Source organism: Clarias gariepinus, chromosome 14 (genome assembly GCF_024256425.1).
Source record: "Clarias gariepinus isolate MV-2021 ecotype Netherlands chromosome 14, CGAR_prim_01v2, whole genome shotgun sequence".
NCBI classification, from domain to species: Eukaryota; Metazoa; Chordata; class Actinopteri; order Siluriformes; family Clariidae; genus Clarias; species Clarias gariepinus.
In genome coordinates this window covers 3,888,135-3,909,484 of record NC_071113.1, presented here as the reverse complement: position 1 = coordinate 3,909,484, position 21,350 = coordinate 3,888,135, and the positions used below count along the sequence as shown (strand labels likewise).

Genomic DNA, 21,350 nt, shown 5'->3' with positions numbered 1-21,350 from the left:
ACATCGCTGCCTATAACACGGGACTTGTGTCGGTGGACATGGAACCGTACAATGCTGCGTCATATAACGTCCGGAAGGTGGTGAAAGAGGTGAAGCAGCGCTATGGGAGGAAACTAGAGTCACAGCTCCAACAGAGTGACTCTAGGAGCCTGTGGCAGGGACTATGGACAATAACGGATTATAAAGCATCAACAACCGGTATGACGAATGCAGACGTGACTGGCAGACGAGCTGAACACTTTCTATGCTCGCTTTGAGGCTGCAGCTAAAGACGCTAGCGATGCTAATGCTAGCGGCGTCTTTAGCTGCAGACAGGAAGGCACTGCCAGCACCGGAAATGCGTTCATCATCTCCGAGCATGACGTCAGGAGAGATTTCAAGAGAGTGAACACCAGGAAAGCAGCAGGACCAGACGGCATCTCAGGCCGTATTTTCAGAGCCTGCGCAGACCAGCTAGCACCTGTGTTCACTGAGATATTCAACATCTCTTTATCTCAGTCGGTGATCCCCACATGCTTCAAAGAGTCCATCGTTGTTCCTGTCACGAAGAAACCTCATCCTGCTTCCCTCAACGATTATCGCCCTGTAGCCCTCACCTCAGTAGTGATGAAGTCCTTTGAACGGCTGGTCAGAGACAGAGTTCTTCACTACCCGACACACTGGACCCACTACAGTTTGTATACCGCCCAAACTGCTCCACAGACGATGCAATCTCCTATCTCCTCCACACATCACTCACTCACCTGGACACTCGGAGGGGGAATTATGTTAAAATGCTCTTCATCGACTACAGCTCTGCATTTAATACCATAATTCCCTCCACACTCACCATCAAGCTGGAGCACCTGGGACTCAGCTCATCCATGTGTCAGTGGATCTCCAATTTCCTAACTGGCAGACCACAGGCAGTAAGGATGGGCGGTCATGTCTCAGCCTCTCTCACTCTCAGCACTGGAGCCCCCTGCTGTACTCTTTGTACACATATGACTGTGTGGCCACTACCAGCTCCTCCAGCATCATTAAGTTTGCTGACGACACTGTCGTGGTCGGCCTGATCTCTGACAACGACGAGACAGCCTACCTGGAGGAGATTGGAAATCTGGAGAACTGGTGCCAGAGGAACAATCTCCTTCTTAACATCAGCAAGACAAAGGAGTTGATAGTGGACTTTAGCACAAAGCAGGAGAGGAACTACCAGACCCCCATCATCAATGAGAACCCAGTGGAGAGAGTGGACAGCTTCAAATACCTCACATCAACACCGTGGTGAAAAAGGCATGGCAGCGTCTCTACACCCTTAGCCGTTTAAGAGACTTTGGACTGCCCTCCAAGGTTCTCAGGATCTTTTACTCCTGCACCATAGAGAGCATCCTGACGGGAAACATCTTAAACTGGTTCAGAACAGCACCATGCAGGACAGACGAGCTCTACAGAGGGTCGTGCGGTCTCTGCTGAGCGCACCATCCGCACCAAGCTCCCTGACCTGCACTCGATCTACAGCAAGCGGTGCTGGAGCAAGGCCAGGAAGATCGTGAAGGACCTCAGCCATCCCAACAATGGACTGTTCTCTCTGTTGCGATCAGGAAAGCACTTCCGCTCCCTGAAGGCAAACACAGAGAGACTGAGTAGGAGCTTCTTCTCGCAGGTGATACGGTCTCTCAACCAGGTTAACACAGGACTAATCATTTCTGTGTTTCTTCAATGTTTCTGCAACATTGCACAGAAAAATTTAAATGGTCACTCATGGACATTTCTCATCTGTGCACACACCCCAATACACTGTAGACTGGACAACCATGGACACTGCACATTTGCACACACATTGCATCATTTGCACACTTCTGGACTTGTTCCATTCATTCCACTTCTTATATGCATCTAAATCTAAATTTATTTTGTCTTATACAGAAAAGTTTTATATTTCTTGTATGTTAAAAAAAAATGTTATCCTTTGGTCTAACTTCTTATAGTTAAACTATTTATTTATTTCTTGCTTCTTTTTATTTTTCTCTTATTTCTTGTCAATTGTTCTGTTTTTTTTATTTTTTATTTATTATTTTAAGGTCACAGGCGGTCGTGTAAGCATTTCACTACATATTGTACTGTGTATGACCGTGTATGTGATAAATAAAAATTTGAATTTGACGAGCCGCTCAAGGCACTTCATGATAATGGGTGTGAGTGCAACAGGACTTTGAAGACTTCATCAGCATGGGGATGATGGTGGTGGTCTTGAACCACGTGGGAACGACGGCGCTGCTCATAGGTGTGTTAAATATGTTGTTGAGATCATCTGCCAGCTGTTCAACACATTCTCTGAGCACTCTGCCAGGGATATTGTCTGGTCCAGCAGCTTTACGCGAGTTGACTCTGAGTTTTCTGGTGAGACACAGCACCTGGTCGTTCAAAAGAGGGATGGTCTTTTTCGTCGTCACATTGTTCTGCATGTCGAACCGAGCATAGAAGCTGTTCAGCCCATCTGGAAAGGAGCCGTCCTATACAGGCAGGTGTTGATGTCCTGTAGTTGGTTATGGCTTGTATGCCTTGCCACATGCACTGTGCATCATCGCTGTCCCTGAAGTTGTAACGAGCAGATTATTTAAATAACCTGAGTTACACGAAACGAGATCTTTATCTTGGTGTCGGAGATGCTTTAAAACTTGTGAACAAGAAAGACAACACAATGACCAATTCACAATAAACCAAAAGTGTATTACACAAAAAATTTAACTAAAGGTGCACCAAAACCCAAAATTTTTTTTTACAAAATGTATACAAATTTAAAGCAATGTGTTGTGTGTGTGTGTGTGTGAATAAAGTCCAGGGTTTTGTAATAGTGTGTGTGAAGAAAGATAAATCGATCTCATGGAAAATAATGGAAAAAATACCAAATAACAGAATTGCTCCTACCTCTTTTGTTGACCGAAGACTTCTGTGGCTGCTCTTTTTCTGCCATCTTCACTCGCGCTAATTTTTAAATGCGATCAGATACCACATACGCAACTTTTTTGCTGACAGTATAGAGTGAGAGAGTTAGGGCTTCTGGAAGGGCGAAAGTGCAGGAAATGCAGGTCAAAATAACAAAAAAAAAAGTGAACAGTTGTTTTTTTCGACTACACCATTTTTGTGATCGTTGAGACCCGGAATCGAAATTGAAATTCGATTAATTGCACAGTCTTAATCACAGCATGTCGTTTCTCCATGCTCTCTCCCTCTCAGTGTTATTTCCTGGGCCTGCTTTATATCCGGGTTCAGTGACCATGTATGTCACCATCTTCTCGTGCCGGCCGGCCCTGACTCACGCGAGAGCTTGAGAGGAAACCAATGCACCAACATCGGTAGGCAATTTAAACCCTCCTGTGCACGATCAACAAGGTACTGCAGCTTCTTGTGCATTGAGCCGACTTACTTTCCCCTATGAAAGTGCCCTTTATGTCGCTGTGCTACATAGAGGTTGTGAATTTTCTGGGCGTATCCACGTGTTGCCTCTCTGATGGCTCGGGACAGTTTGGCACTTGCTGTTCTTAGGGCCATCTTGTCTCCTGCTCAAAAGGTGAGTCTCTGGTTTTCAGAAATGCACGCACCTCCGCAGTAATCTATGGTTTCTCGTTGGATCATGAGATGATGTTCTTGGAGACGGTGACGTCATCTGTGCACTTGTTGATGTAGCTGGTGTGTACTCCTTTAAGTCAGTGAAGTCACCGTAAGTTGCAGCCTCCCAAAACATGTTCCAGTCAGTATTCTCAAAAAGTCCTGAAGAGCAGAGATGGCTCCTGCTGGCCAGGTTTTTACCTGATTCAGAACCGTTTTGAACGAGTGGTCTGTATGCTGAAATTAGCATAACAGAGATGTGGTCTGAGTAGCACAGGTGGGGCCAGGGCTCTGGCCGATGTGCGCAGGGGATGTTTGTGTAAACAAGATCCAGCGTGTTCACCTTTGTCATAATGTTCAGTAATGGAACTTATAGTGACATTATCCTGTTGTAAACTATAGTAACATATCGCGTAAGCCACAGTAACTTTGTAACCCATAGTAACGATGCAACCTAGTTATGTTGTAACCTGCTGTAGTGCTGTAATCTAGAATAACATTGTAACCCAGAGAAATTATAACCCACCATAATGTTGCAAACCAACAGTAAACTTGTAACATTATAGTAAAAATTAAAGTATTGAAAATGTGGAAATTTGTAGTAACAATGTAATCTGTTGCAATGCTGGAACAAACGGTAACATTGTAACCCATAGTAACGTGACCTGTTGTAATCTACTGTTATGTTGTGACCTGTTGTAATGCTGTAACCAAGTGTAACCTAGAGTAATGTGGTAGGCCATAGTAGGGATGCAACCTAGAGTAACGTTGTTACCCGTAGAACGTTGTAATGTTGCAACCTACAGTAACGTTTCTGTACTGTGTGTACAATGTTTATCTTTGCTCAGAGAACGCTATCGGCACCGGGACAGCAGAAGCTCTCCTCCATCGGACCGACACAGGAAACGAGCACGCAGCCGCTCAGGAAGCAGAGAAAGAAAACGTGGACGGATGGAGGAGGACCGAGAGAGAGAAAGGGACCGAGAACGCGACAGGGAAAGAGAACGGGAGAGGGAGAGGGAGAGGAGGGTGGAGGCTGCAGGAGGAAACCGAGAGAAAAGCTACAAAGAGACAGAGGACGAAGAAGAGGAAGAGTTACTGAAGCCGGCGTGGATCCGCTGCACTCACGCCGAGAACTACTACTCCAACGATCCAATGGACCAAGTGGTACCGCTATTTTACTGTTCATTATGAGCTGGCTTTAATTCTGTTGGGTTTCCAGGGTTGTTTGTCTCCTTGTTGACTTTATCCCTCTCTTCCCAGGGCGACTCCACAGTCGTGGGGACGAGTAAACTCAGAGACCTGTATGAGCGCTTTGAGGAGGAGCTTGGACGAAGGCAGGAACGCGCCAAATCCTCCCGTCCCAAGTGGGATCCACCAAAAACCAAGCTGGATCTGGACCACGGTACGACTATCTATTCACGCACGCCTGCCGTTCTTCTTTAGCTGCGTTTCTTCCGTACTGCCTCGTTACAGAACGCTCTGCTTGCACACTTGCTTTCCTCCTCAGCTTATTAAATCCTACTATATACTACCTTTGTGTTTCTCAGACGAGAGCTCGAGCGATTCGGAGTGTGACTCGGACGGGGACAGCAGTTGCTCCAGCAGCTCCGACTCAGAGGTGTTCGATGTGATCGCAGAGATCAAGCGGAAGAAAGCGCACCCTGACCGGCTGCACGACGAGCTGTGGTACAACGACCCGGGACAGGTCTGTACACAGATTAGATATTGTGCTGCCCGTCAGTGTGTTTACAGTTTAGCACACGCCACCTGTAGGATTATTGGGGAACTGCAACATTTTACCTTCTCAAAAGCAAACATGTATAAATTAAAAACTGACTTAGAATGAAAATTGATTTTGGAGTCAGTGTGATACAATTTGCTAATATTAATTTTTTTTGTGCATATATATATCCATACACTCCTCTTCTTAGTGTATTTAAATACACTACTGCAGATAAACCTTATAGAATTGTCAGCGCAATGTGTGTTTATTATCGTTTGTGTGTCCTGAAGATGAATGACGGTCCATTGTGTAAGTGCAGCGCTAAGGCCAGACGCACAGGAATCCGGCACAGCATTTACCCCGGGGAAGAGGTGACGCATGAAGTTCTTGCCTTTATTATTATTATTCTTATTGTTATTATTATTTTGTAAGATGTGATTATTGTATGCATTGTATATAGTAGCTATATATATATATATATATATATATATATATATATATATATATATATATATATAAAATACATATAATATTTATATTTTTAACATTGTAGACCGTGAAGCCATGTCGTCCAATGAACAACAACGCCGGCAAGCTCTTCCATTACAGAATCACTGTGTCTCCGCCCACCAACTTCCTGGTGAGTCTCTGTCTGTCCGTCATCGCACTTATTTATATCATTTTTTTTCTTTTCCTTTTTATGCCTGAGCTAATTAAAAATTGTATCACTTTACTTTAATATTTGGAACAAGAATTTGATATTCATTGATTTAACGTTTATTGGACAAATTCTCATCTGTAATGGCTTAATATGAATATATATATTAAATGTGCTATTATAGTTTTATAAAAAAAAAATAATAAAAAAAGAGGCAAAAGGTGGTCAAAGAATGTGATCAAATAATAAAATGCGATGAATTATTAAAAAAAAACTGTAAAATAGAACAAAAAGTTCAATAATTGCATTTAATAAAATTATAATGTACTTAAATTCTACAAAAAAATAATTTGATGCAACTTTTAAACTTTTTTTATTATTATTTTTTTTTGTCGAAACTGTTTTTCTTCAAATACCTACAACAGTTAGCTCAGCTGTGTCTCTGTAATACTTTAGGTTTCTTATTCATTTGACACTGGACATTAAATAATCGCATATTAAATGTCATTTCATCTCTCTCTCTCTCTTCCTCTCTCTCTTTCTTTCTTTCTCTCCGTCTCTCTCTCTCTCTGTCCAGACGGATCGGCCGACGGTGATCGAGTACGACGATCACGAGTACCTGTTTGAAGGATTTTCTCTCTTCTCACACACTCCTCTCACTAGCGTAAGAACAGTCTAACACATCACACAGTGTGTAAAACAAACCTGCCACCCTGTACGTGCGCGATCGGCGTTCGTCTGAGTGTTTAGTTCGGAGCCCTGACTGCAGGTTTGTGCGTCGTCCGAGGATCGGGGTGCGAGCTGTGGTTGCCAAGTCTAATTTGCACATTCATGATTCACTGCGGTCATTTGCATATCAGTCGACATGTAAGGTTATATGGAGAAGATGAAAGAGCTACTGAAGATGAATAAATTTGAGTTCTACCAGAATAGAGGCCAATATATATATATTGTATAATGAAGCGATATTACACTTAAGGCCTTGCCGTTGTACTGGATATCAGGATAATTTAGTTTTATAGACTGAATAATACGCCTGAGTACTGAGGATATCCCAGCCGTGCCGATGTTCAGCACAACAGCAACTTCTTTTATGTATAAAAGTTCCACAAACACTTTTTATTCTCAACAGATTATGATTTTGCCATTTTGCATCGCCAACACGTATCCTTACGCGCTTGGCAGAACTAGCTAACTGCGACTGACAGTGAGTGTAACTAAGAGGGAGTGAAAGTAGATTTAAATTCTTATAGGTATCCCAATACTCATGCTTATATAGTGAAACATTTCAGTGCTGTTGCTGTCTATCATCACCACTCGTGGGAATAGCGGCGTCTCATCCGATCAGATTGCTTGGTCAGGAAATAACTGCACTGGATTATATAACAAATATAATAATATATAAAATAGAATCAGCCTTATTGTTCAAATCCAGAGGGAGGGGCGAGGTGAGTGGTGATCAGTGATTGGTCAATGGGAACAGACTGGTCTGAGTTGATGGGACCAGTGGTGATGTGGAGTGGTGGATGATGACGAGCGCACAGGTATTAACCCTGTCGGTGTGTTTCTCCCTGGCCGTCTCAGATCCCGCTGTGCAGAGTGATCCGCTTCAACATCGACTACACCATCCACTTCATAGAGGAGATGGCGCCTGAGGTCAGCCCACACTACACCTCCATCATCCCTCTTCCTTTCAATGATCTCATGTCACGTGGTCATACGGGTGTGTGTGTGTGTGTGTGTGTGTGTGTGTAGAACTACTGTGTTAAAGGTCTGGAGCTTTTCTCTTCATACCTCTTCCAAGACATCCTGGAGTTGTACGACTGGAACCTCACAGGTACGCCGACGTGACCCTGAGCTCTGACATAACACACTCGCAGCTCGTCACGTGACTCAGGAACCGCAAGCGTGTATAAACGCCTCGGTCCTAAGGTCGCCTGAACAGCTTAAGCCTGTACTGTGTGTGTGTGTGTGAATCTGTGACACTCTGCTGTTCCCCCACAGATCCAGAGGAGTGTGAGTCTCCGGCCTGCCAGAGGTTTCACTTCATGCCTCGGTTTGTCCGATTCTTACCGGGTGAGTGAGTTCACTCCTGTCTCTGTATCACTCCAGTCTTGTGTGTGTGTGCGCGGTTGTGACGTGTGTGTGTGTGTGTGTGTGTGTGCGTGCGCACGTTGTGATGTGTGTGGGCACGTTGGTGACACGTGTGTTAATGGTGTGTGTGTGTGTGCGCAGGCGTTGGTGACGTGTGTGCGCGTTATGTTATGTGATGTTATACGTGTGTGTGTGATGTGATGTGATGTGTGTGTGTGTGTGTTCCAGACGGTGGTAAGGAGGTGTTGTCTATGCACCAGGTGCTGCTGTATCTCCTCTGCAGTAGTAAACCTCTGGTTCCTGAGGAGGAGATCGCTAACATGCTCCAGTGGGAGGAGCTCGAGTGGCAGAAATACGCAGAGGAGTGTAAAGGAATGATCGTCACTAACCCCGGCATGGTGCGACACACACACACACACACACACACACACACACACATTACAATAATAATACAAGCTAACGATATTTAGATGTATAACGTGTGTGTGTGTGTGTGTGTGTGTGTGTGTGTGTGACAGAAACCCAGTTCGGTGAGGATAGACCAGTTGGATCGGGAACAGTTTAATCCGAACGTCATCACATTTCCAATCATCGTCCATTTTGGAATCCGGCCAGCTCAGCTCAGCTACGCCGGAGACCCTCAGTAAGTGTGTGTGTGTGTGTGTGTGTGTGTGTGTGAGAGATGGAGAGGAAGGAAGAAAAAGTTTAAATCTCACTCACTCTCACTTGTTGTCTATACCGCTTTATCTTGTGATCAGGGACATGGGGGGGCCTGGAGCCTATTCCATTAGACTAACGGGACGAGGCGGGGTACACCCTGCACAGGGCACGCACACACACACACACACACACACACACACACACACACACACACACACACACACACACACACACACGCTCATTTACACACTACAGGCAATTTGAATGCCACTCAGCCTAATCTTTGGACTGTGGAAGGAAACCAGTGTACGCAGAGGAAACCCACCAATCACAGGGGGAACATATAAACTACATACACATCCAGACTCTAGGCGGGAATCGAACCCGGATCCTGAAGGTGCAAGGCGACAGAGCTAACCACTCAATGTAAGAAAAGGCCAGCAGGTGGCAGTGCAAGATAAAAAATTAGATGGTTGATTTTATTTATTTATTTATTTATTCATTTATTTAATTAAATTTTTTTTCAATTGATCAGTGCGTTTGTAATGTCTTACATCAGAGAGTCTGTTAATAACTGACGTGTGTGTGCGTGCGTGCGTGTGTGTGTGTGTGTGTGGTGGGTATGAGTAGAAGAAATTACCAGTTGTGATGCCATACTATTTCAGCCACAAAGTACTGTGTGTGTGTGTGTGTGTGTGTGTGTGTGTGTGCGTGCGCATGATCTGATCTAAGAATAGACAGCAGGCTTTTGGCCTTATGAGACGCATAAACACAACCAGCGGCTCTCCAGCGAGTCTTCTTTCTTCAGTGTTTGTCACACTGGCTCGTTTGGGACATGTCCAATTATTTTTCCTCGTGCTGTAGCCATGAAATTTCAGTGCAGTGTGTTGCAAGTGATCAGCACGCGCACACACGCACACACACACAGGCACACACGCACACTATTTGTCTAAAAACTGTCAGAACATTCATAGGAGACTACAATAAAGGAAAAGTTGAAGTGCTGCTATAATCTTGTTGTCATGTACAAGAGAAAATGTGTTTTTTATTTTTTTTATTATTTTTATTTTTTACTTTTTTCAGTTTATGATACTCTGTCAGGCTGGGATATTTTTATGATTTGTCCTTATTTATATAATGATATCTCGTTATATACAGATACTGGATGTGTTATCTCATCATTTTAAGATATTCCCTGATTTTGAGTTATCTCATGATTTTGTTTTAAGATACTGTACGTAAGAATGTTCTCTCATCATATTATTTCAAGAAATTGTCAGGTGCATTTTATTTTTACATTTATTTCCTGTTATCTCATTATTTCAAGGTAGTATACATTAAAATACGTTATCACATTATTTTAAGATACTTAAGTGTTTATTATTTGAACAAAGTGTATGTACCTGATTAATTCGACTTCAGGGATGTTACTTATAAAAATAGTTTCTATTATATCTTAAAATTTTAGTATGTGTTAGAATTAGTTATCTTCTTATTTCAAGATACGTCCTTACTGCGTTATCTCATCATTTTTTATTTAGATCAATTACGATAGATTGAGTTATGTCGATTTTAAAGTGGTATCCTTTTTCAAGATTTATTTCCAAATATGTCTTTTTTTTTTTTCTTTTTTTTTTTCTTTTTAAATATTCCAAGATCTGTTTTTTTTTTTGTTTTTTTTTTGCCCAAGTTCTCTCATTTATAAACTGCGTTATTATGAATTATCTCATCATTTTAAGATCATTTGTAAGAATGGGTTATGTTTTTGATATATGTCCTTACTGTCCACTATCTCAGTTCTTCAAAATAGTTCCTGATTTTGAGTTAGCTCATAATTTCATCTCAAGGTGCAGTACATAAGTGTGTTCTCTCATTATTTCAAGAAATTTATGTCCTTGTGTTCAGTTCTCAATTTTTTCATGATACTGTTTATTAGGATCAGTTATCTCATTATTTCAAGATAGGTCATAATTTTAAATTGTCTCATGACTGCGTTTGGGACACAGGGGACATTGGGGCAGGTTATTTGATTATTTCACCATATGTTGTGTTTTTGGGGGTTTAATTTGCTATTTCAAGATGTCACGTATGTAAGGTATCTCATTTGGAAATTGTGTTATTTAGAGTTATCTTGTTATTTCTAGAAAGCCTGTGATGTGCAGTTATCTTGTTCTTTTAATACTTTTAAGATGGGTACGAGTTATCTTATTGTACACAGAGCATCTTCTCATTTTAAGAAATATACTTTACTTTAAAGACATAATCTGGTTATCTAAGGTTATTAAATTTTTTTGTTATTTCATTATTTTAATATATTATCTTAGTTTGAGTTATCTCAGTGTCAGTCAGTATACAGTTATCAGATGATCCACTTATCCCAAGATGTTGCTTGATATGTGCATTAGTATCAGTTAATATCCTGAATCACGTTATCGAACACCCTACATTCAATGGTTTCATTTAAGGATTAGTTAAATGATTCTTATACCATATGCTGTGAAGAACACACTGCTGTGGAATTCTGGATTCTTATGTGGTATGTGCGTGTGTGTGTGATGTTGATGATGACGAATCGGAGACACATGTTAGAGTTACGCTGATTAGCTCTGTGGTTGCTCCTGCTCTGTGTGTAGACGCTGTGAATGATGAATTAGTTTTCCTGCTAAAGTACATCGCAGTGACATGCAGTGTACATGTTAAATTTAGAAATGGCAGTTTTTCTTAAACTGTGTGTGTGTGTGTGTCTGTGTGGGTGAGTGTGTTTGTTCAGTCAGGCATAGATAAAAAAAAACGTGTGGATGGACAACGGGGACTTCATTATATTCTCCCAAGAAACAGACTGATGGAGATAAAGAAGTTAAGAGAGAGCAGTGGGCGTGTTCTGATTGGCTGAGAGCAGTGCGGCGTGTTCTGATTGGCTGAGAGCAGTGCGACGTGTTCTGATTGGCTGAGAGCAGTGCGATGTGATTCTGATTGGCTGAGGGCAGCGCGGCGTGTTCTGATTGGCTGAGAGCAGTGCGGCGTGTTCTGATTGGCTGAGGGCAGCGTGTGTTCTGATTGGCTGAGGGCAGTGCGACTTGTTCTGATTGGCTGAGGGCAGTTGACTTGTTCTGATTGGCTGAGAGCATTGCTGTGTGTTCCAGCGATGGTGTTCCTCAGGGCTCAGTGCTCGGCCTACTCGTTTAAAAATACTTTATTATTATTTGAATAATCCCCGCTTTATTTAAATATTACACAGGCTTTGTTGCAAATATTACAACAAAGAATAGGTTTGTGTGTGAAATATGTGAGGTGTGTGTATGTTTGTTTTTAATTAGTCACAATGTGAAACCCCCTGCAGGTATCAGAAACTGTGGAAAAGCTATGTAAAACTGCGCCACCTGCTGGCCAACAGCCCTAAAGTGAAGCAGATCGACAAACAGAAGCTCACGCAGAGAGAGGTAGGCTGTTTTGTGTGTGTGTGTGTGTTTGTGTTTGTGTGTGTGTTTAGATTATTTCAAACCTATAATGACCTGCTGCTGTTCTGACCTTCTCTCTCCCTCACAAACACACAACCTGATTAGCAGGATTGTGCGTGTGTGTGTGTCTGTTCTGGTTGATGTGCTAAGTAGCTGAACCCCAGCAATTGAAGTTTCGAGCTGTGCGGCTAGTCATTAGCGCTAAGCTAGCGAGACGATAAGGTGCGCGCACTCCCCCACACAAAGAGCCTATGTTCACCTGTTCCCGTTTCAGCGACTCTTGTTCCCTTGCACTCCGCAGGTACACACCAGTTGCTGTCTCCTGAGCCCGTGTGTGTTTGATGCCTCAAGCTTGTATTCGTGTCTCTGTTCTGTTCCCTGACTCGAGTCCCGGTCCTGGGACTCAAGGGTAATTTACTGACTCCCGCTGACAGCCGGAGCGAACACACAGAACGCGCGACTGAAGAATGTGTGACGACTGAATGACTTCGATGGGAGGTGATGACAAGGAGCGCAAGGGTTTTAAAGTCGTGCCCCCCTGTGGGTGGTGGAAAATAAACCCGAAATACCCAAAGGGGCAACTGCTGTGGGGTATTGGTGCATATGCTCCTCGTTTGCTTGTAGACGTATCCGTCAAAAACTAACCTAAAACGTCTAGACGTGATGCTAGGGGAGTGCCCGTAACAACACACAGATGTTAGATGCTACGGAGAGAAACACTCGGACACGTCTCGTCGCACGTGTAGTCACGTGTTTCAAGTTCGTTAGTGCGAAAGAAAATCTGTGCAAGTCTAAAATCGCTAATCTAGCTACCGTTACACACTCGTAGAGTTAGCGATGGTTAGTGCAAAGGATTCGTATGTACACACACTCCAGGTTCTACTTTAGACAAGTGAGGAACGACTGTGTTGAAAATGCATCAATTGTGTGTGTGTGTGTGTGTGTGTGTGTGTGTATGCAGGAAGCTCTGCAGAAGATCAGACAGAAGAACACGATGAGGAGGGAAGTGACGGTGGAACTCAGCAGCCAAGGCTTCTGGAAAACCGGGATACGATCCGACGTATGCCAGGTACACACTCACCGGAGCCTTTTACAGTAATCACTGATAGTTTCTGTGTTTCTGCATAACACACCCTCAGCTAATGTCGAAAAGAATCCCAGGAGACACGCGTGTGTGTGTATATATATATATAGACACAAACACACTTTTTCTAACAGCAAGAGAACTAGAACAAGTGAAAAACGAAAGAGACAGAAATCCAATGATTGTGTTTTTCTGGAAATAGATGCGTGTCAAAATGAAAAGAGTGTGTGTGTGTGTGTGTGTGTTTCACGCTTTGATCTATCTCTCCATCAGAAGACCTCTTAATAAATAATGAAGCGCTGATTGAATTCTCTTCTCTGTCTTGTTTTCGATTGTCTGTCTGCTCAGTAATCCTGTGTGTGTGTGTGTGTGTGTGTGTGTGTGTGTGTGTTGCAGCATGCTATGATGCTCCCGGTTCTGACCCACCACATACGGTACCACCAGTGCCTGATGCACCTGGATAAGCTGATAGGTTACACCTTTAAAGAGCGATGCCTCCTGCAGGTGAAGACTCTCAGCCTGCTTCCTGCTTTCTTCTTTCTTTTTCTTTCTTTCTTTCTTTCTTTCCCTTCATCTCTTCTCATCCTTATTTCATTTAATTTCATCCATTTTCCTTCCATGTTTTCTTTTTTTCCTTTTTTGTTCTTACCTATATTTTGTTTTTTCCTTGATTTTTCTTCCTTGCTTCCTGCCTCAAATTCTTCTTTACTTGTTTCCTGCCTCACTTCCCTCCTTCCTTGTTTCCTGCCTCACTTCCCTTTTTTCTTGTTTCCTGCCTCACTTCCCTCCTTTCTTGTTTTCTGCCTCACATTCTTCTTTTCTTGCTTCCTGCCTCGTTTCCCTCCTTCCTTTTTTTTGCACTCTTTTCCCTTGTTTTCTACCTTACTTTCTTTTATTTGTTTCCTGCCTTACATTCTTCTATTCTTTACTGACTTCACTCCTTCCTTTCCTGCCATGTTTCCTTCCTTTCTTTTTTCTTGCCTCATTTCTCCTTCCTTTTTTTCTGCCTCATTTCCCTCCTTCCTTTTTTCTGCCTCAATTCTTTTCCTCCTCTTTCCTCCTTCCTTGCTTTCTGCCTTAAACTATTTCTTCACTTTTATCTTCATGTCTTCTTCTTTATTCCATTTTATCTTATTGCTTGGATATGTTCCATAATAAAGTTTATATTGATTATTAATTAAACGCATCCTAAAATATAAAACTTCCTCCTTTCTTTTCCCTGAGCTTTCTTTTCAGCTCTCCGTGGTTCTGTTTCTCTTTTACATGATGGACGATTGATCACATTTTTTGTTATACGTTCTGTTTGTTCTCTCCATTCATCCCTGCACTTCTTGTCCTCCTCAGCTGGCCATGACTCACCCGAGTCATCACCTGAACTTCGGGATGAACCCTGACCACGCACGCAATTCTCTGTCCAACTGCGGCATCCGGCAGCCCAAATACGGCGACAGGAAAGTCCACCACATGTACATGAGGAAAAAAGGTCAGAGTTTACACGCACACACACACACACACACACACACACACACTCTAATTAAGGTTTAAATAAACTTTGATTTTAAGGTATTAAAAATAAAGTAATAGCTGTCTGTGCTTATTTAGTATTATTATGATTTTTCTATGTTCTAATTTTTTGTTTATTTATTAAAAAAAATATATTTAAGATATTTAAAAAAATCTTTAAAAAATCCCCTCTTTGGCTTTTACATTTAACTCTTTTGTATACCTTTTGCATTATATGGTTGTTTTAAGTAAAGTTCATTTTTATTTAAATCAATATAATTAAAAGATTAAGGTTTTAAAAAAGCTGTACTTTTTACACCTGTCTTTTAACACTCGTTTTCAAAACTACTCTTAACATTTTTGATTCCCTTTTTCTTCCTTTTGCATTTTTCTTTTACATTTATTTTTTATGTATATTTTTCTCTCATGTATACAATATTTCTTTATTTCTTTCTTTTTTAATTTATTCTATTTCTTTTTTCCTTTTCCTCTGCACTTCTCTTTCAGGGATTAACACGCTGATTAACATCATGTCCCGGCTGGGTCAGGACGACCCCACACCTTCCAGGTAACCTTTATTATTTCTTTTTCAAGTTCATTTCTTTTTAGCATTTTGATGAATCGAGTGTGTGTGTGCGTGTGTATGTGTGCGAATCGAGTGTGTGTTTATTAAATATGTCTCATTCCCTTTGACAGGATTAATCATAATGAGCGTCTCGAGTTTCTTGGTGATGCTGTTGTTGAATTTCTAACCAGGTGAGAGAGAGAGAGAGAGTGAGGGACTCATTTTTAAGCTGATATTTTCTCTCCGTGTTAAGATTCAAAGTCTCCATGACAACCCGGTAATTAAGCAACCGGAGACGTCCACTACCACAGATGCCATAATTACAGACACTATTATTAAACCAAAGCAACACATTACACACACACACACACACACACACACACACACACACACAAACAAAAACATGTGACCCCTACCTCTGTGTTTTTAAAGATCACAGTTCTTTAAACCTTCGATTTTATTTTTTTGGTCACACACTCATGTATGTTTGCAGTGAATTTTGGGTTAATACACACGTACACACACTCTCGCACATTGAGAATGCACAACTCTCAATGCAAATCTGGTTTATGGGTTGTAAATCAACCCTGCGAAACCTACCCTGTTACCTACAGCCAAAGAAAACCCTAAAGAGAAGGGCACAGATTTATAAACCCCCTACATAAGTTCTCCTGCCCTCAATCACTCTGAACAGACAGAATTGCTTTTTTGGGGTCGTAGTCGGTATTTGAGGTACTTGAGCCCTATGTAACTTGTGTCTCATGTCTAAACAACAACCATCTGACCACTGTTGGTTAATTTTGATCAGTGAGAACACAATCGTTCCAAGTTTGGGAACCGTGCTCGAGTCTGCTTTAAGAGGTCTTGGGCACAGTACAGTGCACTCGTGCACAGATCAAATCAGATATGGAAGCCAGATGTATCTGAGGACAGAAGTAGACAGATGCTGTATAGATGCAACGTCATCAGTGCCGTCTGTTTCCTCTGAAATCCGTGTGCACATGCCAATCTCATTCTCTGACCTACACAGCCATCGCTGATAAAGTAAGAATGCACACGAGAGCGTAGCTCATCATATTTTTTTTCAAAATACCAATAATATTATGCGCAAAAGATAACTTCCTTGTTTTATTCTTGTCTTGTGTTTCATGATGGATTACAAACCAAGTAAGTGCATACTGCACTTAGGGCACTCCCTGGACGATTAATAACTATAATAATAATAATATAAAAAAATCTATAATTTGTCACATGTACCTTATAGCGCAGTGAAAAAGCTTGGGGCAGAGCGCAGGGTCAGTTAAGATACAGCACCCCTGGAGCAGGTAGGGTTGTGGGCCTTGCTCAAGGGCTCAGCAGTGGTGTCTTGCCTGGTGCTGGGGCTTGAACCCCCGACGCATTAACCGGTTGATCCACTCCCTGGTAGATTAGAGCAGTGTCTGCTCAGTTTTGGGGACTCTGTCTGGACGAGCTGGGGACTCCTTGGTTAGGTCACCTTGGCCCAATTACAGATTGTAAATATCTTTTAGTAATAATAGATTCTAGTGCTACCATTCCTGCCATGTTGCAAATAATTTAGAAGAAGACATGCTGCACTAGAGACCCCTGGTCCCACTGCTGCGGTCAGTAGGACCCCTTCCAAGTTGGCCACGGTCTTCCGTAGTCATGCTTTCCCAGTAGCTTGGTATGGGATCTCACCCTTGAGCCTTCCATATCTGTGATGCTAAAGTGGAATGAATTTTTATGAAGACAATCACTTTTTCTTGAACATGTGTGCCTTGGTGGTCAGATGACTTTATTTGATTTTGTTGAACCCTTGGCTTCTGCCTAAGCTGCTTTTTGTAACGCATTAATTGACCTTGTGGTGTTCATTGGTATGCCCAGTACTTGCCCCATTGTACTAATTTGAATCTGGACTACTCTAATAGTTTCTTCAGATCATCTGTCCATCTGTCATGGAGAAAAGACACAAGGAACCCTCTTATTAAACAGGGACTGGCTCACCGTGTGATGGATGTCTTTAACGTGATCTACAGGTAGACGGGACACCTCTATGTACTGTGATATAAGACCTATAGAAGACAATAGTTTTGGAGTTCCTAGTTTACTTTGTGTAGTTTGTTAGTCTTCCTTACTGCACTACTGCATCTTTTATACTATTTTCACCCATGAGGTTGTTCAAGGTTAACTGACCAGGTGTGGGTAAAGGCATTGGCGAGAATTCCTAAACAGCTGGGAAAAAAGTGGCTCTTGTTAAACTCTTTGATTTTATTTGGTGGGGGTGTGTGGCATCTCAAATGCTGATCCCATTGTGTGAGGCACTTCAACATGTCCTCATTCTGTTTCAAAAGAAAGTACATCAACATACAGAATCAAATCACAGCTTTCAGACATTTCATACGGAACGCTACCGTTTGTAAAGTAGTTCTAGTCTCACAATGTAATGAAAAATATTAATATATTGGATTTACATTGGACCTGATGTGTGTTGTGGTGTGTTCTCCAGTGTCCACCTGTACTACCTGTTTCCCAGTCTGGAGGAAGGAGGATTGGCTACATATCGCACCGCCATCGTTCAGAATCAGCACCTCGCCATGCTGGCTAAGGTGAGCAACACGTCATATTCAATCCCCAGCGCAACATATACATATCATATACATATGCATATCATATACTGTCTATCTAGAATCATATAGCTGTAAAATACAGAAAAAGCTACCTAGCTAATTATTAAAATGTAGTTATCATGCTGTGTGTATGTTATGGCTGTCAGTTTCACGACTCAAAGTAGCAAATAAACAATAAGCAAAAAAAAAAAGCAAACCTTTGTGATGTAATACTTAGTTTTTGTTCAGTCTGTTTGCTATAACGCTAGGTTATGATTAGTGTGTTTGCTATAACGCTAGGTTATGATTAGTGTGTTTGCTACAACGCTAGCGTGACTCACTCCTACCACAGTTTAAAACTGAATGAATAAATCTGTGCCGTCGCTGGTGGGTCAGTGATGTTTTAGGGAGTTGTTTGTTCCGACTGCAGTCCTGCTCGGCGCTTCCTCTGCTACATCGATCTCTTTTTTTCATCTTCGTGCTGGTTATGACTCTGAGTATTATGTTTATTGTAGTGATGTGTAATATGCTTTGCTGTTCGTTTGTGTCGCAGCGAAGCGGCCAGCCCGCCACTCTCTCCCTCAGCTCGCTCGCTGTCTGCGTGTGTAATTAAAGCTGAGATTATTGCAGGGATAATGTACGAATCCCCCACGAGGAATTAAAACCTCGCTCTGTTTCTCATCGCGCTCGCTCCACACACTTATTCTTCTCCTCCATATCGAACATCCGCAATCGTTCCGGAACACGAGGGAGAAAAAATAGCAATTACAGATTTTACTTGCGTTCATAGTGACGCTGCACCATCACGGCTCGGTGTGTTTCACTCGCCCGGAGACGCAATCTGTGGAAGTCAGCTTTTTTTTAAATAACTAGTTAGCAAAGAAAATCATAATAAAAAAATTAGCTATAGATATTTAAATATCTTATATTTGCTGTATATTGATCATATTTAGGTTCCTAGTATCGCTGGTGCAACTCTATATTTTCCAATAAAATTATTTTTTAAAGGTACAATTTTTTTATTAATTGATTGATTTATTTAGAAGTTGTATATGGGGACAAGCACTTCTATAGTAACAGATGAATGTATATAGACGTTTAATTGTTTTAATAATTGTTTCCTATTTATGGAAGGAGTCTCCAGTGTCAGAGGTAAAGCTCGATCTCTTTTGTCCTGATGATGTCTGAAAAAATTTGAGTTTATACTCAGGGAAATTATAGTTAATTAATTCTAGTCATGACAACTTTTTTTTGACAACAAGTGTTAAAGGTCTTAAAATTGTAACAAAGTTGTAATATAGAATCTGGATATGTATGAAATCATGATGAGTCACAATATAAATCGAACCTTTACTAAGATATGGTAATAATATCGTATCGGGAGGTGACTGGTGATTCCATCACTAACATTCCATTGTTTCTTTTCCTAAGAAGCAAAAAACTACAAAAAAAAAAGTCTTCCATCTCAGTGGTCTGTTATGATGTCTAAAGGAAAGTCCCCGAAGTGATCTCAGTCCCTGTGCATCTACTTTTCTTTGTTTATTTTTTTCTTTAGTTTGCTGTTGCATAAGATCTCACGTCTTTTGTACTTTTCTCCCGTTCCAGTTTGTTATCTAGTGCGGGGGGGGGGAAAGCTAAAACTTTCTCCACATTGCCACCGGACGTCACGTCTGGCCTCGTTCCAATTTGCTAGCCAGAAAAAAAAACTTTAATCTTCTGCGTCTCTTTGCAATTTACTCACTAGAGAAAAGTTTTCAGAATGAAACGGGTGTTTTTTTTTCTGTAATTTGCATAAACCTTGTGTCTTTTTTTTTTTTTCCCTTGGCCTTGTTCCAATTCTTTTGTTTCGTCTTGTTTACTCATGTACACTCAAGAACACTTGTAATTATCTCCCTTAAAAAAAAATCATCCGTGGAAGACGTCCTGGTAATCCTCTGTGAAGTCGACTCTCTCCCCCCGTAGGGTTCACTTTTATTTATTTCCCTGTGTTTCTTTTCCCCACTGTTTACTTTGTTTTCTTTTCATTTTCGTGTTTTTTTATGTTTTTTTTTTTTTGCTGTATCTAATAAACACTGCGATCCATCACGTAGCGCTGAGAAGTTGTGAATTGAAGCGGCGATGCGGTGAAACCAAAAAAAAACGGCTTTACAGGAAAGATGAAGGAGATGAATCGATGTTTTGAAAAATGTGATTAAAGATGCACACGGGAGCTCCGAGGAAAAAACAAATCACGCAGGCGGGCGGAGGCTAGCGCTAACCGAACGACCCGGTGGGGGGTGTTTATTTGTGTGTTCCCTCGTTAACCTCCTCCCCACACACACACACACACACACACACACACACACACACAGTGTTTATATTGTGTGAGAACAATCTAAACAGGAGGACATCTTTTTCCCGCCTGACCACATGCATACTTCATTCATACTTGCTTTTTTTCTTTGCCTGCATGTGTTCCTAATTATTTGTCTACATACACATTTGTTTTTCTTTACCATATTTTCCCCTAAGGTACACCTGTACCTCCTTACTTTCATGCCTGATTCTCTCTTTGGATATCGGTCTTCTTAACTCTTCACCTCTTGTTGTACTTTGGTCCACATCCACACTTCAGTGCTTTTACCTTTTTAAACCTGTTCACTTCCATACTGTACTTGTCCCCTTCCACACTCGTCCACTTCCACACTTGCCTATCTGATGCTAACACTAGAGTGTGTGTGTTGTTTGCTGCAGAAGTTGGAACTGGACCGCTTCATGCTGTACGCTCATGGGCCGGATCTGTGCCGAGAGTCTGACCTCAGACACGCCATGGCTAACTGCTTTGAGGCTCTTATAGGTGTGTATGCACACACACACACACACACACACACGTACACGCACAGCAGCATTAAATGGTGGCTGTTTACAGAGTGCTGTATCCGGCACATTAATGTAAAGTTGAATGGAAGGAGAAAAAAAACAGGGACAACTGCAGCCTGGAGGATTGTAAAACAAAGCACATTTAAGAATTTTGGAGAGATTGAACAAGGAGTGGAGCAATTGGAGTCAGTGCTTCAAGAGCCAACACACACAGATGTATACAGGACACGGGCTACAACTCTCACATTCCCTGTGTTAAGCCACTCTTTAAATTCAAATTTTATTTGTCACATACACAGTCATACACAGTACGATATGCAGGGAAATGCTTACATGTCTGCCCGTAACCTCAAAAAAGATTTTTTTTACAAGAAATAATAACGAGAAATATAAAAATAGAAAAGAGGCAAGAAATAAATATTTTAACTATAAGAAAGTTAAACAAAATATACAAGTTTTCAAGATATAAGAAATATACACCTATGTGAACAGACAAAAAAGTATTAAAATGCAAATAATATGTGGGATGAATGAAGTGTGCAATTG

General features: G+C 41.6%; 1 protein-coding gene across 2 annotated transcripts in view; it reads left to right on the top strand.

The window, feature by feature from the left end:
* drosha (drosha ribonuclease III) overlaps window positions 1-21,350 on the top strand; it is a 59,626-nt gene that overhangs the window by 11,652 nt on the left and 26,624 nt on the right. For both annotated transcript variants that reach the window (XM_053511544.1, XM_053511543.1), the window contains exons 3-21: window positions 4,440-4,758; window positions 4,855-4,996; window positions 5,142-5,299; window positions 5,608-5,688; window positions 5,871-5,957; window positions 6,553-6,639; window positions 7,560-7,631; window positions 7,731-7,812; window positions 7,980-8,051; window positions 8,298-8,467; window positions 8,588-8,712; window positions 12,070-12,169; window positions 13,149-13,256; window positions 13,668-13,775; window positions 14,616-14,754; window positions 15,282-15,342; window positions 15,471-15,530; window positions 17,846-17,945; window positions 20,679-20,781. In XM_053511544.1, coding sequence (XP_053367519.1) covers window positions 4,440-4,758; window positions 4,855-4,996; window positions 5,142-5,299; window positions 5,608-5,688; window positions 5,871-5,957; window positions 6,553-6,639; window positions 7,560-7,631; window positions 7,731-7,812; window positions 7,980-8,051; window positions 8,298-8,467; window positions 8,588-8,712; window positions 12,070-12,169; window positions 13,149-13,256; window positions 13,668-13,775; window positions 14,616-14,754; window positions 15,282-15,342; window positions 15,471-15,530; window positions 17,846-17,945; window positions 20,679-20,781 — 2,174 coding nt within the window. The remainder of the gene's footprint in view (window positions 1-4,439; window positions 4,759-4,854; window positions 4,997-5,141; window positions 5,300-5,607; window positions 5,689-5,870; window positions 5,958-6,552; window positions 6,640-7,559; window positions 7,632-7,730; window positions 7,813-7,979; window positions 8,052-8,297; window positions 8,468-8,587; window positions 8,713-12,069; window positions 12,170-13,148; window positions 13,257-13,667; window positions 13,776-14,615; window positions 14,755-15,281; window positions 15,343-15,470; window positions 15,531-17,845; window positions 17,946-20,678; window positions 20,782-21,350) is intronic.